Source organism: Dipodomys spectabilis, unplaced genomic scaffold (assembly GCF_019054845.1).
Source record: "Dipodomys spectabilis isolate Male_0828 unplaced genomic scaffold, ASM1905484v1 ptg000324l, whole genome shotgun sequence".
In the NCBI taxonomy this organism is placed as follows: domain Eukaryota; kingdom Metazoa; phylum Chordata; class Mammalia; order Rodentia; family Heteromyidae; genus Dipodomys; species Dipodomys spectabilis.
The window spans coordinates 669,150-690,164 of NW_024871001.1; the positions used below are offsets into that span (position 1 = coordinate 669,150).

General features: G+C 42.7%; 1 protein-coding gene across 1 annotated transcript; it reads right to left on the bottom strand.

Moving 5' to 3' along the window:
- Positions 1 to 18,482: 18,482 nt before the first annotated feature.
- On the bottom strand, positions 18,483 to 19,268 carry LOC122128168 (melanoma-associated antigen 10-like). The gene has a single exon (XM_042702456.1). The coding sequence runs from the start codon at positions 19,266 to 19,268 to the stop codon at positions 18,483 to 18,485; it is 786 nt and encodes a 261-aa protein (XP_042558390.1).
- Positions 19,269 to 21,015: the final 1,747 nt, after the last annotated feature.

Below are 21,015 nucleotides of genomic sequence, written 5' to 3' on the forward strand. Positions count from 1 at the left end.
CATGGGAAATGAATCAACTCCTTACTTTGTGTTTGAAGAGCGAAAGCAGCATTTTGAGTAATGGAGCAGGAGGGTAGATTGAGTGGAACATGCTGCATACCATTTTTGTTTTCTCATCTATTTGGGTAACTTCAAATTGATCTTCATGTCCTTTGGAGTTTTTCATATTTACCTTTATGTGAAGGCTTATTTTGCTTCAGAATGAATATGTTAGGAGTGAGTCCTGCTAATTTTTCCAACAATTGGGAAATCATTTTACCTTTTGGCCAAGGATTGGATAACTTGGCAGTAGAGGAAGTGTGTTTTTGGAACTGAGAAAGAAATTTGCAGTCAAATATATAGGGATAGAGAAATTGAAAGGAAATTCTTTTTCCATGAGAGAGAGAGAGAGAGAGAGAGTGTGTGTGTGTGTGTGTGTGTGTGTGTGTGTGTGTGTGTGTGTGTGTGTGTGTGTGTGCCTTTACAAAGGCTTGGATTAAGGGTCTGTGACTGTCCCTGATAATTTTTGTTTTGTTCAAGACTAGCACTTTAGTACTTGAGACACTGCTCTATGACTTTTTAGTAGAGATAAGACTCTCTTAGAAAAAAAAGAGTCTCATAGACTTTCCTGCCCAGGCTGGTTTCAAACCATACTCCTCAGATCTCAGCCTACTTAAGAGTTAATATTACAGTTGTGAGCCACCAGGACTGGCAAAATCTAATTCTTGCATTACTTTATTCTTTTGTCTTCTCTGTACGTTAACAATTGACCAATAAATGCTGCTGAGGATGTGGCCAAAAGGGAACTCTACTACACTATTGGTGAGAATATAAACTTACTCAACTACTCTGGAAAACACTATAGAGGTTCCTAAAACAATAAAATTAGAACTACCCTTTGATCAAGTATCCTTATCCTGGGTATTTATCCAGTAGAACACAAATGAGGTTATAGTAAAGCCACTATCACAACCATCTTCATTGTTTCACTATTCATTATAGAGAAGATATGGAATCAGCAACAAGGCCCCACAATCAATGAATGGGTCAGGAAAATGTACTGTATATATACAAGGGAATTTTACTAATCTATTAGAGAGAATGATCTTCTATTGGTGCTAACTAAGGCAAGTGATCCCAACTCTCATGGACCACTTCCTGTACTACACAGGAACATAAAATTCTCACTCTTGAACTGAGATCCTAAGAAGGTATGGACACAGTCACTGTGGGTACATAGATGAGAGCAGACGGTAAACAGAGGAACCCAACCCTGCTGAAATACCTTCAAATGAGTCAGAGGCATCACTGTTTTCAGCTCTGCTCCCAATGGCATCTGGTGAAATTAAATGCCTAACTAGCCTTCACCCTCTCCTATTGCAGAAGGCTGGAAAGCCAAAGCCTTAGTCTGAGGATCTTCATGTACAGAGAATGGAAAATTCAAAGGACTAGTTGGAAATTGAGAGTAAAGAGGGACCATCTCTCCTCCAATATAGACACTCACATTAATCTAGCAACATGTTTTTCAGTCCAGTACAAGTGGGCTTCTAGTCATGAGAGAGCCTATTTGAGCCCTCAAAACCTGTGAGTCAGAAACATCTCTCCATTGAAGATCTTAAAGGGGAAATATAAGAACTCTGGGAGTGGTGGAGATGAGACCTTGAGGATGAATGGGGGAAGAGTCCACAAATGGAAGGATAACTAATATTTCAGGTGCACCATTGCTGTCAATTCTGTGCCCTTAGGTGTATCTCAACAGAGAAACATTTCACCCTCTCCTCCTCCTAACCTAGGGATCCTGCAGCATCTCAATGTAGATTTGATGTTCTTGAATGGCAGGCCCAGATCTCTCTAGTACCTGCTAATAACCCCTTCTTCTGAAAGACTATGACTTCTCCAACTTCACTTCTCATATTGGACCTAATAGATTTCTGTCTTTATTCAGTATGCAAAGGAATTGCTAAGAGTAGTTTTCCATTCTCCCAGCCATCTGAGAGCTAGACCAGGTTGACTTGCAAAAATTACAATCAACTCTTGAGGAAGAAACTTCACTTCCCCCAAATCCCAAGTTTGCTCCATGGTACTGACACTAGGATGCTCTTCCCTGAAGCCCTAAATCTTCATTTCTCCTTTACTTTTCCTTTATGTCTTGATATCTCCCTGGAAAAACTGCTGCTCGAAATTGTACTTGTTAGATGGGAGGGCAAACCTACCTAATGCTAGTTTATTAGTATCAGAAACATTTACCAAAGACTTTTACAATGCTATACGTTAAATAAAGGTTTGTAGAAAAAAAATCAGACAAAGCCAGGTGCCAGTGGCTCACACCTGTAATCCTAGCTACTCAGGAGGCTGAGATCTGAGGATCATGGATCAAAGCCAGCCCGGGCAGGAAACTCCGTGAGATTCTTATCTCCAATAAACCACTCGAAAACCAGAAGTGGTGTTGTAGCTCAAGTGGTAGAGCCCTCACCTTGAGCTGAAGCTCAGGGTCAGTGCCCAGGCCCAGAGTTCAAGCCCCACTACCGACAAAAAAAAAATCAGACATTGAGTTGCTGGATGTCATAAGATCATTTTTCCATACATACAAAATAACTTGGAAAGTAAAAATGGATATAGATATATGTATGTATATATAACTACAAAGAAGAAACTACATTAAGGGAAGGTAAGTCTTAAACTTCAGTTTCTCCATATTATAATCTTTGTTGCTTCTAGGTATTTCCAGTTCAAAGAAAATACTTTCTCCAATGTGATGTCAAATTAAAATGGGTTTATAATTGTCTGAACAATTAGGAAGATTCACTTCTCTATATCAATAACAAATACATGGATATTTTCCTCATCTCTCAAAGATTCTTCATAGAGGGATGAGAAGGACATGGATGAACTCTACTGAGCTGGGACCAGTGTTCCAAGATTTTCATCTGGCTATTTCAGCATGTGCCTTTAGTCTCTACACAAACTCATTGCAAGCAGGCTCACTTCTGAGCACCTGTTGGTGTTCTAGGTACTGCTCCTGCAAAAATAAAAAAAAAATTCCATATTTAGCTTTCTAGGATTTCCATAGATACAATGTTGTATCCCATCATACTCTTCCATTAAAATCAGAGCTTGCCAGATGTCGTCTTCCATGGCATAGTTACCTCCCCCCATGAAGATAATGGTTAATAGGAAGCTTATCTTGGACATGCCCTGAATATCACTCATAATCCCATCATATATGATTCCAGATGCTGTGAGAAGAACATAGGAGTGGAACAAAGCATCCACTTCCTTCAGGCCAACGCCAAACAGTATAACATGCTTCTACCTACTTTGCCCAGAAAGACCAGGGGAGTTATTCTAATGGTCACTATGAATATAATTCAGCTTTTCTGCCTTGGTAGCCAACTCTTTCATCCCCAATTTGAAGACCAGGTATGGATCCAATGATATTGCATCAAGCTGCAAATACATAAGACCTAGCTGGCTACTGTGAGGGTAAATAGCTTTTAATTCTTGGTTTCTGGATTCCTTATCCTCCCCCTCCATCTTTTGATCCAGCTCACCCAGGAGGCTTGATGACACCTCTTTTGTTGTTTGGAAGATCACAGGAATGGAAAAGGAGGAGAGGTTGGCAGTAGCCTCTTCTTTAGCCAGGGGAATGAGCTCCCCAACTAGTCCATAGCATCTTTTGGGCCCTGGGGTCCTCCCTTAAGCCAGAGGCCGGGATCATGATTTCCCCTAAGCATAGCTGTCAGGAAGGTGGGCAGGACTTCAGTGAAGGGGAGTTATAGCCCTTTGAGACCAGGTGAGTAGTGGCAGCTGCAGTTATCTAATTGGTGGTTCTCACATGGCCTATTACAAGTCTTCTCTTGGAGGCTCCTGCCTCATAATTGGGCCACTTGCAAGAAACCCTGAGTCAGTAAATGAAAACTGAAGCAGGGTGCATGGCACTTAGCAGAGTCTGGGGCTTCTGGTAAGATGTATAAAGGGGTATGGATGTGGGATCCCTTATGCTCCAGAGTGGGTGAGAGCTGTAGTACCTATTCAGAGTGTGCAGCTGACTTTGACTTCTGGCCCTACATGGCTGTCTGTGTAGTCACATGAAGACCCTGCCTCTGTACAAAACCTTCACCTCTTGGTTGTTGGAACATATTCAATAAGCCCTGAGGCAGACCTCTGTTCCTTGGCCTGCAACATACAAAGACAACACTGGAGCTACAAGTCTAACAGGAAGGATATGCTAGACTGTATGAGGTCCTAAAGTTCAGTGATAGAGTCCTTCCTCTGAATTTATTCTAGGCCCTGAACCTTTCCCTAAATGTGCTAGGACCACACCTTTCTGCTGGCCTGAGACCAAAGTCTCAGGACTATTGTACAGGTGCCTGTGATAGAACAAAAGACATTAAAAAGGCCTGTATTCTGACTATACCTGATTCAGGGAGACAGCATCTGGTGACTGAAAGCAGTGTGGGCCGTGTGATGTGAACACTAGTTCAGTCCTCCCTTGTTAAATGCAAGATTGAGAACTCTGCCCTGGGCCTCCTCAGGATGCTGGGATTGTGGAGGTCCACATGTGATTGGACTTGAAATATCTTTCATTCCTACCTTAGTCCTCCCCTTTTATCCATGAAGTGTTCCCACACCTTTCATGATACCAGTCACCTCTCTCAGAAAGTTGGAGGTAGATTAGGATTCAATTTGAAAATAAGGGCAAGTTGGTCCACAGGGTCACCACTTGAGAGGGTCTTATTATTTCTAGGGGAATTTCAGTCATTATTAAGTCCCTGTATGGATTTCCATCAATATCTGGACCCTCGGTCTATTAACTTCAGCATTTATGGTATCTACCAAATTCCTAACTCTCTATGATCTAGAAAGGTATGACATCACTACCCTAGATAGAAAACACAGGACCTCCCTGAACTGACAGGAGGGGCAGACTTCCTCTGTGTTTCCCTTAACCTGGAGTCTAGCATCTTTTCCTTAACAATCTTGGCCCTGACTAACCAAGGCCCTTATTTCCTTGATTACTCCATGATGGAAGTAAATGTTCCAGACTCATGTTCACCAGGAGTGAGTTAACCACTCACATAGGCCTTACAGAGCCCTGCCCTCTCCACACCAAGGTGCTAAGACCAAGGCTGTGACTCTCCATGTTCCATGTACTGGTGGGGATAGAGAAAATGTAGGTGCTTCACTTGACCAGAGACTCTGGAGCATGGCTCAGAACAAGGGTGAAGATGCTTTATTTGGGGCTCTTCTACCTAGTTCAGACCTTCCTTTTCTCACCCTCTGAACACATGTGGATGCATCTCAGAGTTCATGCCTCTCATATTCATGAAACTCCAGACCACAATACTTGTTACTCTCAGGTACTTCCTGGGGAAACTGATGGTGAGGTCAAAAGGTAAAGGTAAGGGTCAGGTGAGTAATGGGTGGGGAGTACTTATCAGGCTGGTTGTTCCAAGGGTTCAAGTCTGGCCAACTTAGCCCAAGTGGATTATTTCATGACCCTAACCCTAGGTTTGAGTTTCCTCTAGTTAACCTCTGCTTTCACCTGTCTCCCTCTCAGAACCAGTGCCTCTCCTGTTCAAGGAACTAATCACTTTCTTATCTCCATGGCCACCAAGTACTGAACTAAGTACTTAGGGAGAGGTTGGGGGTTCCCCTTACTTTATTACCTCTAATGAAGCAATGACATCAGGAAGGTACCCTGGACTAAGTGGTGGGGGTTCCTGGGCTCACCTTCTGCTCCCCTCTCTTTCTGGTACTTCTAATAGAGCCTGGGCCTCCTCTAGCTAACAAATTCTGACCAAAACTATTCGTCACAGTGTCCCTTGATATAGAAGGAGAGGTGAGGAGTTAGACTTGGTGGCATGACTATAAACCTGCTTGCCCTGGAAGCTGACTTTGGAAAGATTTCAGTGTGAGATATGCTCAGGCAAAAATTTGGTGAAATCTCATCTTAAACAAGAAAATAGTGTGTGTGCCTTGTCACCCAAAATATGTGGGAAATACAATTAAGAGGATTGAGGTCCAAGACTTTCCAGGATACTGCACCCTACCAGTAGATCATTTCTACCAATAGATTTTATTTGGGAATAAACTGAAGAAAAAGAAAGGGAGAGTGAGTGACTACACTGGTCGAATGCCACCCGGACCTGAGTTCAAACACTACAAATTACTGAAGATAGAGCTCTCTTATGAGCCAGCAATCCTACTTCTAGGCATTTACCCAAATGAACACAAACAAGGCCATACTAAAGCTACCAGCACAACTGTGTTTATTGTAGCATTAGTCACCAGAGTTAAGTTATGGAACCAACCCAGATACCCCTCAGTAGATGAATGGGTCAAGAAAAGGTGATATATATATATATATGTATATATATATATATGTAAATGTATACACACACACATATATATACATATATATATATGAGAATGAATTCTATGGTTCCCATGACTTGTGTCCCTCCCATTCAAATTTCTTAGAGAATTTTCTGAATTGTAATGGTGTGTAGCAAGGGGAGAGACTCCAGGATGAGGAGGCACAACAGTGGGCACAAGGTTCACAACAAGAGTGCATTTTGATTATGGTGGGACCTTCTATCTGAGAAAAGAAAATTATTCCTTGCATCAAATTGAGTTCTCATCTAACACCATATAAAGGCAGGAACAATTACCCCAAAATACCTCAGTACAAGTCAAGATCTTCAATAGACACTGTGGCAGAGGGTTTAGGAAGAGGAACATATTCACCTGCACAGATGTCGCTGGGCAGAAATCAGCATACACATGTATTACATCAACATTTCTGGTATTTCACAACAAACATGAGGCTACCAGGGTCAATTAGTTATAAGGAGGGATGGGAAAAAGGGTGGGATGCTGGCCTGAGATATACTTTTAGACAAAGTAGAAAGCAGGATTGCAGATGGAATATTTTGAGGACTTGTGGAAGTAGAGTATATCTCCTTTTCATTTTCACAGTCTCACCTCCATCCATCCTAGAGTGTTGTCTTCTCCACTTTGTAGATCTGCAGATATAAGAAGATGGCTCAGAGTCATGGGTTCTTCGGGGCCGAAGAGGGCCCTCTGTTGATCAGAAGCTCACTTGTGCAGAGCTTATTGTTTCAAGACGGTCCACGAAATTGCAGTTTCTTCTGTTTCTCCTCTGCTTTAACTGGACCCTTCAGAGAACCCAAGATCTTCCATCCAAGGACCTCAGACCCAGAATTATCCTTCAGTTCGAAGAAAGGGTAGAGGACTTGTGGAAATAATAACCTGTGGAGATAAGGTCCTGTGAATAGGGATTTCAGTAGGCGTGCATCTGAAATGTTAGACGCCACTACATCTTGAAGATGAATTGCCTCTATCCACCCTGAGATCTCATTGTCATCTGTTTCAGATCCTGGACCTGTCCTCTGTATGAACCAGAACCCAAGTCTCTACTCCAAGGGCCACTATTGTGGGGGAAAAAAAGTTGTTCAGGAAAGTTGAGAATACTCACTTGACCAGAATGAATCTGGACAGAGGAATGAAAGTAAGTGCCATTGCTGGATTGTTTTTAGTCCCTGCATTTAACAACAACACCTTCTCTGCTCCTTCTCTGTTCCCCCATTACTCCTGAGAGCCCAGGCCTTCCTATGAAAGGATCAAATACACGAAGTGTGTGAGTCCCAGGTAGCTCTGTATTGGAAAGGGACAGGGGAATAGTAGGTAAACTTGCCTGTGCTGATAAGCCAAGGAGAGTAAATATAGTGCAGGTATACCTGGATTCTTTCAGGACCTGTTGGGAGTTTCCTCTGTGTACCTTCAGCATCTATCACTATGATAGGAAGAACAGAACCCGCTCCATTCAGTGGTCTTGAAGAACTCAGTGCACTGCTCTGATTTGCAGAGTCCCTGGAGTTAGAAAGATGCATTTTCCTGAATAGATGCATACATATACACTTCTGACAACAACAGTACAGATAAGTGATTTTGGAACCCTTATTGGGTAGAAGGTTCTTCTGTTCTCCAACCTGATCCTTCGCAGAACCCAGGCCTTTCAACTTCATAATGCAAGGCTGTTGCACCCACATTCCCTTGAGTTGTAAAGAGTGAGATTTCCCCAGCAAGGACGACTTGCTGAGTGCAGCTGGATTATTTGAGGGCTCACTTTTTGGAGAGGGGATTCCTATGCTCATGTTCAAGTGTCACTTTCACACACTCACAAAGCTTCAGCTTCTTCATTTATGTATTTCACAAATAGTTCTATTATCCACATCCTCCTTCATCCCTGGGACTCCTGAGGCAGAAGAGAGGAGGTTCATGACTAGACAACAACATGTTCAGAGATAATAATATGGGGACAGCTGAAGTAGTTTTGATTCTGCATTGGGTGGCATTGTCCTTGGTTCCCCACTCAGATTTACTTTCAAACGTTCAGAGATCTGGATCACTTGCTTCTTACCATGTCAAACTAAGGTTATTCCTCCCAGGATACCTGGAAGGGTAATGAGTATTTGTTATAGTGGCAAGATGTTCCCTTGACTAGATGATCCCAGATGTTTATCTGAAGAAAAGGGAATACAGTAGAATTACTTGGGGCCCCACTTCCTGGGGAAGACTCCTATATCCAGCCATTTGGCCTTTGTTCTCTGTACCTGAGGAAATAAGGCTGTGAGATTCAGGGATAACCGAGGTAGGAGAAGATGCTCCCTCGACTAGAGATGATATAAGGCATGTAGATGTGGGTCCTGCTGAGTCTTCACTTTGATGAGTACAAGGTCAAGAACTCACTCCATGATAATGCAAGGACACCATCCTTAAGCCAAAGCCTTACTTCTGTGTGACACCAGAAGAGGAATTAAGGGGAGGCCAATCCACAAAGGCTTTCTAGGTTTCCCCATACCTAATGGGAAGGACTTCTTGGGGCAAAGACTCTGGGTATTTGGGTGAGTAGGGTCCTTCTGTCATCATATTCATGATATTAATAGATTCTGGACATGTCCCTTGGCTGACCAGTGATGGCCAGGTCAATAAAACTTGCAATGTTTTGGTGACTTCTCTATCCCCAAGGCTTCACCCTCCTAACACCTGAGATACATAAATGAGGATGGAGACCTTGGGTTTCTACTCATGTGATTTCTCACAGCTGACAGCGATGTGGGGGCTTTCGTGTGGAATGCAGTGAAGAGGTTCCTCTTCATGAGGTTATGAGCTTTTTCATCTGTTGACCTCCAGATCCGATTTGCAGGTCAAGGCCACTGCCACACCATGTCATAAACACCAACCAAAATCTGAGTGGACTGCCAGTCATGGCATCTTTCTCCATAGTGATTCCTGGAAGCATCCTGGGCTACAAAGAGGGGCAGGATTCTCACATTTTCCTTCTGGGATTCCTTGCCCAGCTCAGGGCTCAACTAAGCAGATAGATGTCACTCATTAGAGCAACACCACTCCTCCCTGAAACCAGGCCAAAGACAGAAGTAAAGCTGCTCTGAATCTAGCCACAGCTCAGGGCCTTCCAGGAATGAGGGAGAATGGAGGTTGCGCTCTGTCCCAGAATGCAGTGTCCTTTGTGTCTCCCTGAGTTTTCCCTTGATTCAGGTCGGACCTGTCTCTTTCATCCCTTCAACTACCTCCCTCTGATTTCAAAGTTGATGAGTGGGAGGTGTGGCGCACTTGGTAGAGTGCTATCAAAGGTGGCAGCTACCCAGTTCCAGCCCCAGTCTCAGAACTTAAAAAGAAAAAGAAGAGAAGATTTCAAAGTGGAAAGACAGTACTTATCCTGAAATAAGAGACAAGGTTGTACCCTAACCTCTACTTGGTCTTGAGACCCTCAGTCCTGTTTCATGTCTTACCTTGACTTTCTTTCTTTTTTTTTTTTTTATAAGTTTTATTGTGAAAATACTGTACAGAGGGGCTACAATTACATGAGAAAGGTAATGAGCACATTTCTTATCAAGCATTGTTGCCTCCTCCTTTGTTTCCCCTTCCCATCCCTGCCCTCCCTGCCACCCCCTGCCAAAGCTGTAGAGTTAATTTTTTTTTTTTTTGGGTCCGGTCGTGGGGCTTGAACTCTGGGCCTGGATGCTGTCCCTTAGCTCTTCAGCTCAAGGCTAGCGCTCTACCACTTGAGCCACAGCGACACTTCTGGCTTTTTTCTTTTTTCTTATGTGGTACTGAGGAATCGAACCCAGGAACTCATGCATGCAAGGCAAGCGCTCTACCACTGAGCCACCTTCCCAGCCCCTGTAGAGTTCATTTTTGACATAACGTCTTATACATCTCATTATTGCAATGGGTCCACCTATATCCGTATTTAAACAATTTGTTTTTTCTCTTCCCCTCCACAACACCAACATAAAACACAGTGAAAATAGAGGTTTTACTGTGGGGGAGGGACATACAAACCAACAAAGAAATCATCTTATAAATATATTAGAAACAATAGCAAGAAAGAAACACCATTTGAGTCCTTATCTTGGGGTTCATTTCGCTTAACATCAACTTATCTGACCGTTTCTGCTTATCTCAGACATTTGTTATATCAAATACAGTGGAAACATGGGTTATACCGTGAGGTAGGACCATACAAAGCAACAAAAAATCACGTAGTACCTTATAAATATGTTAGAAACAATAGCATGCAAGAAAAAACCACTTGTGTCCTTATCTTGGAGTTCATTTCGCTTACCATCATCTTATCTGACCTTTTCTGATTATCTCAGACATACTCTCATTATTGCAGATTAGGAAAACCATGGGACCCATGTTTCTTTGGGCCTGGCTTACTTCACTTAATATAATTTTTTCAAGTCTTTCCATTTCCTAACAAATGGGGCAATGTCATGCTTTCTGATGGTGGCATAGAATTCCACTTTGTATATATACCACATTTTCTTGATCCATTCATCTACTGAGGGACATCTGGGTTGGTTCCATGTCTTAGCTATGGTAAATAAGGCTGCAATAAACATAGTTGTGCTGATAGCTTTAGTATGGTCTTGTTTGTGATCATTTGGGTAAATGCCCCAAAGTGGGATTGCTGGGTCATAGGGGAGCTCTATGTGGAGTCTTTTGAGGAACCTCCATACTACTTTCCAAAGTGATTGAACAAGTTTACACTCCCACCAACAATGCAGTAAGGTTCCCTTCTGTCCACATCCCCTCCAGCATCTGTTGTTATTAGAGTTCTTGATTATAGCCATTCTAACTGGGGTGAGGTTGTATCACAGTGTTGTTTTGATTTGTATTTCTTTTATGGCTAGGGAGGTTGAACATTTCTTCATGTGTCTATTGGCCATCCTTCTTTCCTCTTCAGAGAAGTTTTTCTGTAAATCTTTAGCCCACTTATTTATTGGGCAGTTGTTTCTAAATCAAAGAAAGGTTGGACAAATGGGATTGCATGAAGTTGCAGAAATTCTGCATGGCAAAGGTCATAGCTAGCAAGATCAATAGAAAGACCACAGATTGGGAGATCTTCACTAGCCATACCACGGACAAGGGTCTCATATCTAAAATATACCTGGAACTCAAAAATTAAATCCCCCAACAACAAATCACCTTGACTTTCTTTTTTTTATTGTGAGAATACCATACAGAGGAGTTACAATTACATGGGCAAGATAACGAGTACATTTCTTATCAAGCATTGTTGCTTCCCATCCCCTCCCATACTCCCTTCCTCCCCCCACCCGGTCGTCCCCCCACTCCCCACCAAAGTTGCTAAGTTTGTTTTTCAACATAACGACTTGTACATCTCATTGTTGCAATGGGTTCACCTGTATCCCTAGTTAAACGATTTGTTTTTTTTTTTCCCTTCCCTTCCACAAATTATACCTACATCAAACACAGTGAAAGTATGGGTTATACTGTGGGGGAGGGACATACAAAGCAACATAGAAATCATCTTATAAATATTTTAGAAACAATAGCAAGAAAGAAAAACCACCTGAGTACTTACCTTGGGGTTCATTTCACCTGACATCAACTTAACTGACCGTTTCTGCTTGTCTCAGACATATACTAGTTATTTCAAATAAGGGAAACCATGGGGCCTATGTTTCTTTGGGCCTGGCTTACTTCACTTAATGTAATTTTTCAAGTCTTTCCATTTCTGAACAAATGGAGCGATGTCATTCTTTCTGATGGAGGCATAGAATTCCATTGTGTATATATACCACATTTTCTTTATTCATTCATCTACTGAGGGGCATCTGTAGTCATGGAGATGGGAGGACAAGGATGGGAAGGGGAACAAAAGGAGGAGGCAACAATGCTTGATAAGAAATGTACTCATTACCTTGCTCAAGTAACTGTAACCCCTCTGTATGGTATTTTCACAATAAGAAAACACTAATAAAAAAATGAGGCAACATAGATTAGGGAATATGAAGTGTGGTAAACTACAGCCAGGAATTCAGGTACAAATGCTGTATTTAGAAACATAGAAGTACTATCTTCTTAGCTTAAACCCTTGTACTACTTTATAAACTGCAGTATTGCTCCAAGGAAAAAGAAAAGAACAAGAAAGAGCAACTTTCTCTATCTGATCTTGCCTGCTGACCCCAAATAATTAATGTGTTATGATAACACAGCAAGAACATTGCTCTTTTTAAACACATGTATCCTAGTAAAAGCAAATGCTTAAGAAAATGATTCCTCCAGGCGCAAAATACTTATCTCAACGATGGACAACTGTCTTAAAAAAAAAAAGCAAAAGTATGGTGGAATATATCCTTTCTTTGGAGGAATGCCTGAACATAATGATCAAAATTTAATGAAGAGGTCAGTCTCAGAGCCCCTGAGCCAAAGTGATTAAAGTCCAACAGGAAGAGAGATTAAGTGAACCAGGTGTGGGAATAAAACCATTTATCCTAGAATAAGTTTAAGTCAAACCCTGCTTTTTATCAAAAAGATTAGGATAAATGGAAATAAGAAGATTTCTAATATATTGGTTTTTTTTGTTTTCTGTGTGCCTTGTTTGGTTTGGGGATTGTTCACTAGATATCCTTAGGGGCTCTGTTGACAAATTTAGTGTAGCTGCATTATAGAGGAGCTCCTGCCTGGGAAAATGTTTCTTTAGTGCATCCTCAGCTGTTATTTCAACCTCTCACAGATTCTGATATTTTTCCTTTAAGAATCTCAACATATGCAGGACAAACGGTGAACAAGTGCAACAGTGGTGCTTACTAGACACTACATTATAAATCGACTATACAACTATTGGGTGGAAATGGGAGGGGAAAAGTAGGAGAATGTGAGGGAAGGGGTAATATTTTTCCAATAGAAAGGTACTCTTTACCTGACTTATGAAACTGTAATCCCTCTATACATCATCTTTATAATAACAATAAAAAGCAAAAATTATAGAAAGATTCTTAATGTTCAGGGTGTCCCCCATTGAATACCCAGACTCTGTTAGAGTATGCCTCTGCCTTTCTGCTTGCTTGCTTTCTCCATAAAGCCATGTTTCCTGACCATTGTGACTTGTCCTGAAAAATCTTATTTTGCAATCAAAGTCAAGGATCTGAGACAAAAACTCTAAGTAGTGGGTCCCTACGTCTTTAGGGAAACTTTATAACGTTTACCTGGAAGCAATGACAATACTGCTAAGATTTTAGGAACTCTGAACCAAAAGAAGGCACTCTCCTGTTTAGAGCCCCACCACTAACCTTTGTGGGGAATCACAGGAAAGGAAGCAGAATAATTGTGGAACACTTCATGAGTGAGAGGTTCTTCTGTCCATCCTCTGCTTTCAACTGGACTGCTCTTAAAGTTGAACCTCTCCCCTCCATGAACCTCACACTAAGGATATTTCTCCCAGCATCCCTTGAGGTGGAATGATACATGGAGCACTGGTTCTATTGCTGTACTGACTACACAGCTCCTGTTCATAGTTACAGAAGGGCCAAAACTGGATTATTTGACTGGCAGGTTTCCTCTGTCTACCCTCAGAAATTGCTTCTACTCACAGAGCCTTGTTCCTGTCCTGTAAACACCTCAGAAAAAAAGCTTTGAGACCCAGGACCCATTGTTGCTGCTGTCTTGACAGGACAGGAAGTGGGCAGTGGGGATGGAGAATGGGCTGGTCCTCATCTTGATATATGCAGGGTTGATAGTTCTCTCTGTGATGACCTAAACTCACTTTTTAAAAATCCATAACCATGTTTCTCTCAGTAATTAGAAGAGGAAGTAAAGGGAGACTAATTCCTTCAGGGTCCTGAGATTTTTTTTATCATGTGGGGAGGGGGGGAGCTGTGTTTGGGTTGGAATTTAACTCTGACCATGACCTTACCTTGATTCCTAGTAGATCTTGCACATCTCCCTCAGTTCACTAGGAGTGGTCCTCATTAGTCTGATATCTTTTCTCACTCCAAGTTCTCACCTGCTGAAATCTGGAAGGTGGTAGTGAAGCTGGAACTCATTGGGACATCCATCCATAAAGAAGATTCTTTTGGGGGGTTGGCTGTGGGGCTTGAATTCAGCAACTGAGTGCTGTATGAGATTTTCACTCAAGGCTAGCACTCCACTACTTTGTGCCACAGCTACACTTCCCATTTTCTACTGGTTAATTGGAGATAAGTGTCTCATGGACTTTCCTACCCAGGATGACTTGGAAGCACAATCCTCAGATCTCATTCTCTTGAGTAGTTAGGATTACAGGTATGAGACACTAGCTTCTAGCCATGAAGAGGATTATTATCTCCATGACCTCATCTCTATGACCTAAATCATGACTAGGAAGCCAGGGATTGGGTCTCTTCCCCATACCACTACCCGGAGCAACTCTGTTCTGAGAGTTGGGCAGGCTTCCTGTGTTTTACCTTGAGGTTCTCCTAATTCCTCCCTAAGGGCTCTGCTGAGAGACCATGATCCATTTCTTCCTGAGACAAGCCTTAAAATCACAATTAAAGGTGACTTTAAATCTGGCACACATGGCTCCTAGCTATATACCTAGCTACTCAGCAATCTGAGATCTGAGGAGCTTGGTTCAAAGCCAGTTTGGGCAGAAAAGTTTGTGAGACTCATAGCTGCACTTAACTACAAAAAAAAAAAAAGTGGAGCTGTAGCTCAAGTGGTAGAGTGCTAACCCTGAGCAAAAAAGCTCAAGGATAGCACCCAGGACCTGAGTCCAAGCCACAGGACTGATGCACACACACGTGCACACACACACACACACACACATGCACACACATGCACACACATGCACACACGCATACACACATATACACGCACAAATGACTTGAATCAGACCACTATGACGTGGGCCTCTCAGGACTGCTGGGAGGTGGAGGACCCCTCTGTCTCTTATTCCTCCCTGAGTCCTACCCTTTGCTCTAGGCACAACTTTGCCCCTCTCAGGACTGAATCTCCTCCTCCAGATTTCAGAGTGAAGTAAGGAATGGGCCTCCATGTGAAAAGCAGAGGAAATGCTGAACTCCATTTGTACTGGCTGCTGGACCCCTCAGTGTTGCCCCATATTTCACCTGACTCCCTCTAGACCTGGGCCCCATCCCTCTGCTGAGGTAGTGCTCTTTCCACCAAATGCCCCTCCCTCTCAGACCATGATGCATTAGTCAGAACCAGCTGCCTAGTCATCTGCATGAGGCTCTAAATGACTTAGAGCAGGGTAGGGATGAGCTTCCTCAGGTTCCTCTCAGTCTCCCTCAGTACTCACCTTGACTTCCAACCATGCCTGATGCCTCTGCTACATTCAAAGTCAGTTTCTTCTACTCAAACCTTAAGCCCTGTCAGACTCAGAGCATAAGTAAGGCATCACATTTTTGGTCACATGGCATAGGGCCTCCCGGGAAAAACACCACGGTCAGGCTTGTGTGGTCTCTGGTATATTTCTTTTTAATTTTTGGTGTAGCTTGAACTCTGGGCCTGCACACTGTCCCTGAGGTTTTTTGATCAAGGCTACTGCTCTACCACTGGGTCCAAAGTTCCACTTCCAGGTGTTTTGGGTTTAATTGGAGATAAAAGTCTCACAAACTTTTCTGCCTAGACTTCAAACTTCCATCCTCAGATCTCAGCCACCTGAATAACTAGGATTACAGGTGTCAGTCACCAGTGCTCAGTGTATTATTTTTTATTTTTTTAAATTTAATTTTATTGTCAAGGTGATGTACAGAGGGGTTACAGTTACATATGTAAGGTAGTGAGTACATTTCTTGTCAAACTTGTTACCCCTTTCCTCATTTTTCTCCCACTTTCCCTCCATAGATCATCTAGTAAATGGAATATACTCATGTCCTATGCCTTCCTTCAGCCTCAAGACACTGAGATCAGCAGCCTTGGTCTAGGATCCTTGAAAAGGGACAGCCAAATTCATTGTAGTGATCCATGTGGAAGCAGATGATAAGAAGACACACATTGTCTCCTATGGACAGATTTCAAGCAATCTCTCTGAACCTCTGTTTTCACCTGGGTATGTAGTCAGGTGAGCACTTCTATAACTCCCTCACCAGCTACTTCTGGTGAAGGTGATCTTGGAATTCATATTTGCTTGAAATCCTTGGAGAGGCAAGGACCAGTTAGTGGATATTTAACCATGACTCTGAAAGTAGGAACAAGTTTGTACCCCATCCGTACTGGGTCCTGGAACACTCAGTTTGGCTTACTGCCTCTTTTCTTCCTATATGATAGACACCTGAGCTGAGGCAGGGCTCAGCTGAGGCAGGGCTCACTCTACTAAACCATTAATCTCTCTTAGAATTTGAGGTAGAAGTCACAAAGCAGCTGCCTGGTCTTCTCAGTGCCTCTCAATGCTCACAGCAAGGGCTGGCCTTCCAAAGTCCTCAACGTGAGCAGCAGCAGTGTGTGTCTGCGGCCTTCCTCTGCTAACTTCAAGAAGTGAGTTATGCTTATGAGTGCTGGAGCTGTAGTGAACGGCAGAGACAGTCATTTCTAATGGTATTTCACCCCAGCCCTTTCCACGTGGGGATGCTGTTCATGTCACTCTTCTCCAGGTTCTATCAGAGGACATGCAGCTCAGAAGAAAAGGTAACCAAAATGAACTGTCATAAATTCAGGAAAAGTTCCCCCATTTGAAGTTACTTTGCAAAACCCAGAATGATAGATCCTACAATGTGAGTCAAAGACCAGCTCCTTTTCTGCTAGCTGCTTTCCCATTGAAATCACTGTTCTTAATTCTTAAATTTCTTTTAAGCTGGGCTTACTTATTCTATTTTCCTACATTCATGTATTGTCTTTATATAATACTCAAATATCATCCTATCATTAAGCCATCACTTGCCACTGGATGTCCTCATTCAAGTGAGTCCCCATTTTACCTTTAGCTTTTTATCTTTTGTGTTTTATTGGTGAGGGAGAAGATTATGTATATGGGAGAAAAGAAACAATACTGATCATTCTCAATTTGACTTTTTTCATACAAGTTCCATCTATTTTTCTGCAAATTATGTAACCTCATATTTTTGGATGTGCTGGTCCTGGGTTTGAACTCATAGCCTGAACACTGTTCCTTTTTATTCTTGGAGCTCTAATTTTGGGGATTTTGGTGGCTAATTAAACATATGAGTCTCGCAGACTTTACTGCTGGGGCTGGCTTCAAATCTCCACTGTCAGATCTCAGCAGCCTCCTAAGTATGATTTATAGGCATGAGCTGCTTGCACCTGGCATATCTGCTCACTTGTGCATTTTTATTGCTATGAAGGTGAGGTACAGAGTACATTTGGGGGGGGAAGAGTACATTTTTGGAGGGAAACATAACCCTTTCCCCTCACTCTCTCCCAGTTTTTCCCTCCCACTCCCACCCACATGTTGTATAGTTCATACAACATAATGCTAGTGAGTTACCACTGCTTCATTTATTTCTGCTTTGACATTCCCAAAGATAGATAGATAAAACAAAAAAAAAAGAAAAAAATCTCTTCTTTTCATTTTCTGGAGTTCATTTCATTCTACATTTTCTTGATAAGGCCGTTGCTTAAAACCCTATGAAATTGGGCTGGGAATGTAGCTCCGTGGTAGAGTGCTTGCCTCACATGCATGAGGCCCTGGGTTCAATTCCTCAGTACCACATAACCAGAAAAAGCTGAAAGTGGCGCTGTGGCTCAAGTGGTAGAGCACTAGCCTTGAGCTGAAGAGCTGAGGTACAGCACCCAGGCCCAGAGTTCAAGCTCCACAACAAGAAAAAAACAAAAACAAAAACAAAAAAAACTATGAAATTCTGTACTAATTAAAGATATTACCAAGAGATGATGCTAAAATTAATTTGCAGACAAAAACAGTTATTGAGTTGTGGGACTTATCTTTAAAATATAATTTCCCATAAATGCACACATAGCTAATCAAAATTGACAATGTATTTAATTTTTTGTATTTAATTTTTTTTGGTGTTACATATGAAGTGGGTAAGGCAAGTACTAACAGTGAGCTTTTCGGTATTGATTTATTTCACAGTTAGGAATTTTGACCATTTCAAAGGAAATTGCTTTCCACTGGGATGTTAAGGTGGAACCAATTTCTTAACTGTTCTTAAAATTAGGAAGAATCACTCTTCTATTAAAGAAGCGGTACCATGGGTACTTGCTCCCTGGTCTTCTTGTAAAGCTTCTTCATATAGTGTTGGGAAGGCCATTGGGTCAAGTCCACTGACCTTGGCCCAGTGTTCCAAAACTTTCATTTTTGTGGTTTCTGTATAGGCCCTTGGGCCCCACCTGAACTCATATGCAATGGGATCACTTCCGGGAACCTGTTCATATTTCAGGTATTGCTCAAACACAAAATCTTCCACAAGTAGCTTCCTAGGTTTTCCATAAAGAAAGTGTTCCCTGTCAGGATAAACTTCCATCTCATTAAGAACATGCCAGATGGCATCCTCTGTGGCACAATTGCCTTCCATGAAGATAATGCAGAGCACGATTATTAGCAGGCCTGTCTTGGGCATGCCCTGCACATCACTAAGAGCACCATCATAAGTGATCCCTGCCACTATAACAAGGACATGGGTGTGGAGAATGGGGTCTACCTCCTTCAGTTCAATGCCAAACAGTAGTTGCATAAATACTGAAGCTTTGTCTATGATGAGAGGGAAGTAACGCCGGTAATCTCTCTTGATGTGACTCAGCATATCCGTGTCAGAAACTGACTCACTTGAAGAATACTTATGTAGCAGGAATGGTACCAATGATATTGCCTCTTTCCGAAGGGCTATATGCATTATCTCATCATCATGGAGGCACAGGTCTTCCCTAACTACCTCACCCAGGAGATCTTCTGAAATGCCCCTTGGGGTAGGGGGTATCAAAGAAGTAGAAGCCTCCATAGCCTGGGGCATCTCCTCACCCTCCGGGCCTGTGGGCTTTCTTTGGGCCTGAGGGTTTCTCTCAAGCTCAGAGGGATGGGTCCTGTGAGTATGGGGCATGAGGGCTTTCCTTGTAGATAACAAATAAGAGGGTGGAGAGCAGCTCAATGACGAAGATTCCTAGGCCTGTGAGAGAGAAAGCAGGAAAGTAGTTTCAGCTAAGAATATTCCTCCTAGCAGCTTCCTTAAGACTTACTACTGACCTTCCCTTTAGTGCTTTAGGACCACATAGGTTCCTGTCTCCCTCTTGTGTCTGTTGCCTGAAGCCTAAATGTCAGGGAACAAGGTGCTGAGTGGGTCTTAGTCTCTGGGGTGCTGGTGGTGTGTGTAGTGCTGATTGATGCAGAGTTCGTAATGTGGGGTAAATGGAGCATATGGTACCATTTCATCCTATGTACCTCAATCTTAAATTCTGACCCTAGCAGAGAATCTTCAGCTGGATTACATGAGGATACTACTTCAGGCCAAGACTTTCACCTCCTGGTCCCTGGAGTATGTACAGCTGGCAGTGAGTCAGACCTCTCTCTCCCTTGGGCCCCAGTATACAAAGACAACATGAGGCCTCCAGGCTGGACAGTGAGTGAGAAGGAGGTAGACTGCAAATTCCTCAATGTTCTGCAATAGACAGCCTCTACTGAACTCACTGTAGTCGTCTAAAGTTCCTCTACAGATGTGTGGACTACTCTCTGCTGGCCTGAGACATGCTCTCATAAGTGGTGTCCAGGTTCTTATAATGGAACAAGAGGCAATGAGAAGACATCACAGGTAACCAGGGGCAACAGTGAAGTTGACCATATGCAGTATGGACCATATGGGTGAAGGACTGGCTCAGTGTTCTTCTTGTTAAATTCTAGGCTGTGAAATTTCCCTCTCAGCACCTCAGGCCACAATTCCAAAGCCCAAAACTTACTTCTGTGAGAAATCCTAAAGACCAAAAGGGAGATGAATGCGCTTAGGATTTCTGGGTTTTCTCATAGGTAAAGGAAGGAAGCATGTTAGGAGAGTCCCATGTGTATGAGTAATTGCTTATACCTGTCCTCACTTTAACTCCAGATTAATTCCGAGCACTCCCTCTTGCTGACCCAATGGTTTTGTTGAATTCTCTCATTCTGGGGCCTCAGCCTCCTGGTTCCTGTGAGACAGAAGAATATAAACAATTCATGTGAATAGTCCGGGTGAGATTTCCCAAAGCTGACAGAGAGAGCAGGATCCAGGGCTTTTCTTTTGTGTGGGGTCTCTCAAGGTATTCATGATCATTCTTCAAAGGGTCTGGGCATTTTCCCTCTGTTGATCTCTAGATAGGTTTGCAGGCCAAGACTACCATTTTCCTCATTCCCCTGCTTTGAGTAACCACTGGAGCCATTTGTTACCCACAGTGCTACCTAGAGCCACCCTGGGTTTAAAATGCAAGTAGTTTCCCTACATCCTGAAAAAGGAGATCTTGGTTTACTCTGTTGGCTGTGCTGGGCAGAGGACATTCTCTTCAGACCAAGTTCTACTTCTCCTTGAAACTAGCCTAACAGTCAAAAGAGAAGGTGCCCTCAATGGAGGAATGCTGTTCTAGGCCTCCCCAGAATGACAAGGGAGAGGAGATCTACCTCTGATCTGATCTGCAACATTCCTTTGTTCCTATGTAAGTCCTCCCCTGTAATCCAGGAAGAAACCTCACACTTCTCACACCACCTGTCACCTCCCACAGAGTTGGAGGAAGATCAGGACT

Coding starts and splice junctions, on each gene's coding strand:
- LOC122128168 (XM_042702456.1), bottom strand. CDS start 19,268: ATGCCCCAGGCTATGGAGGCTTCTACTTCTTTGATACCCCCTACCCCA.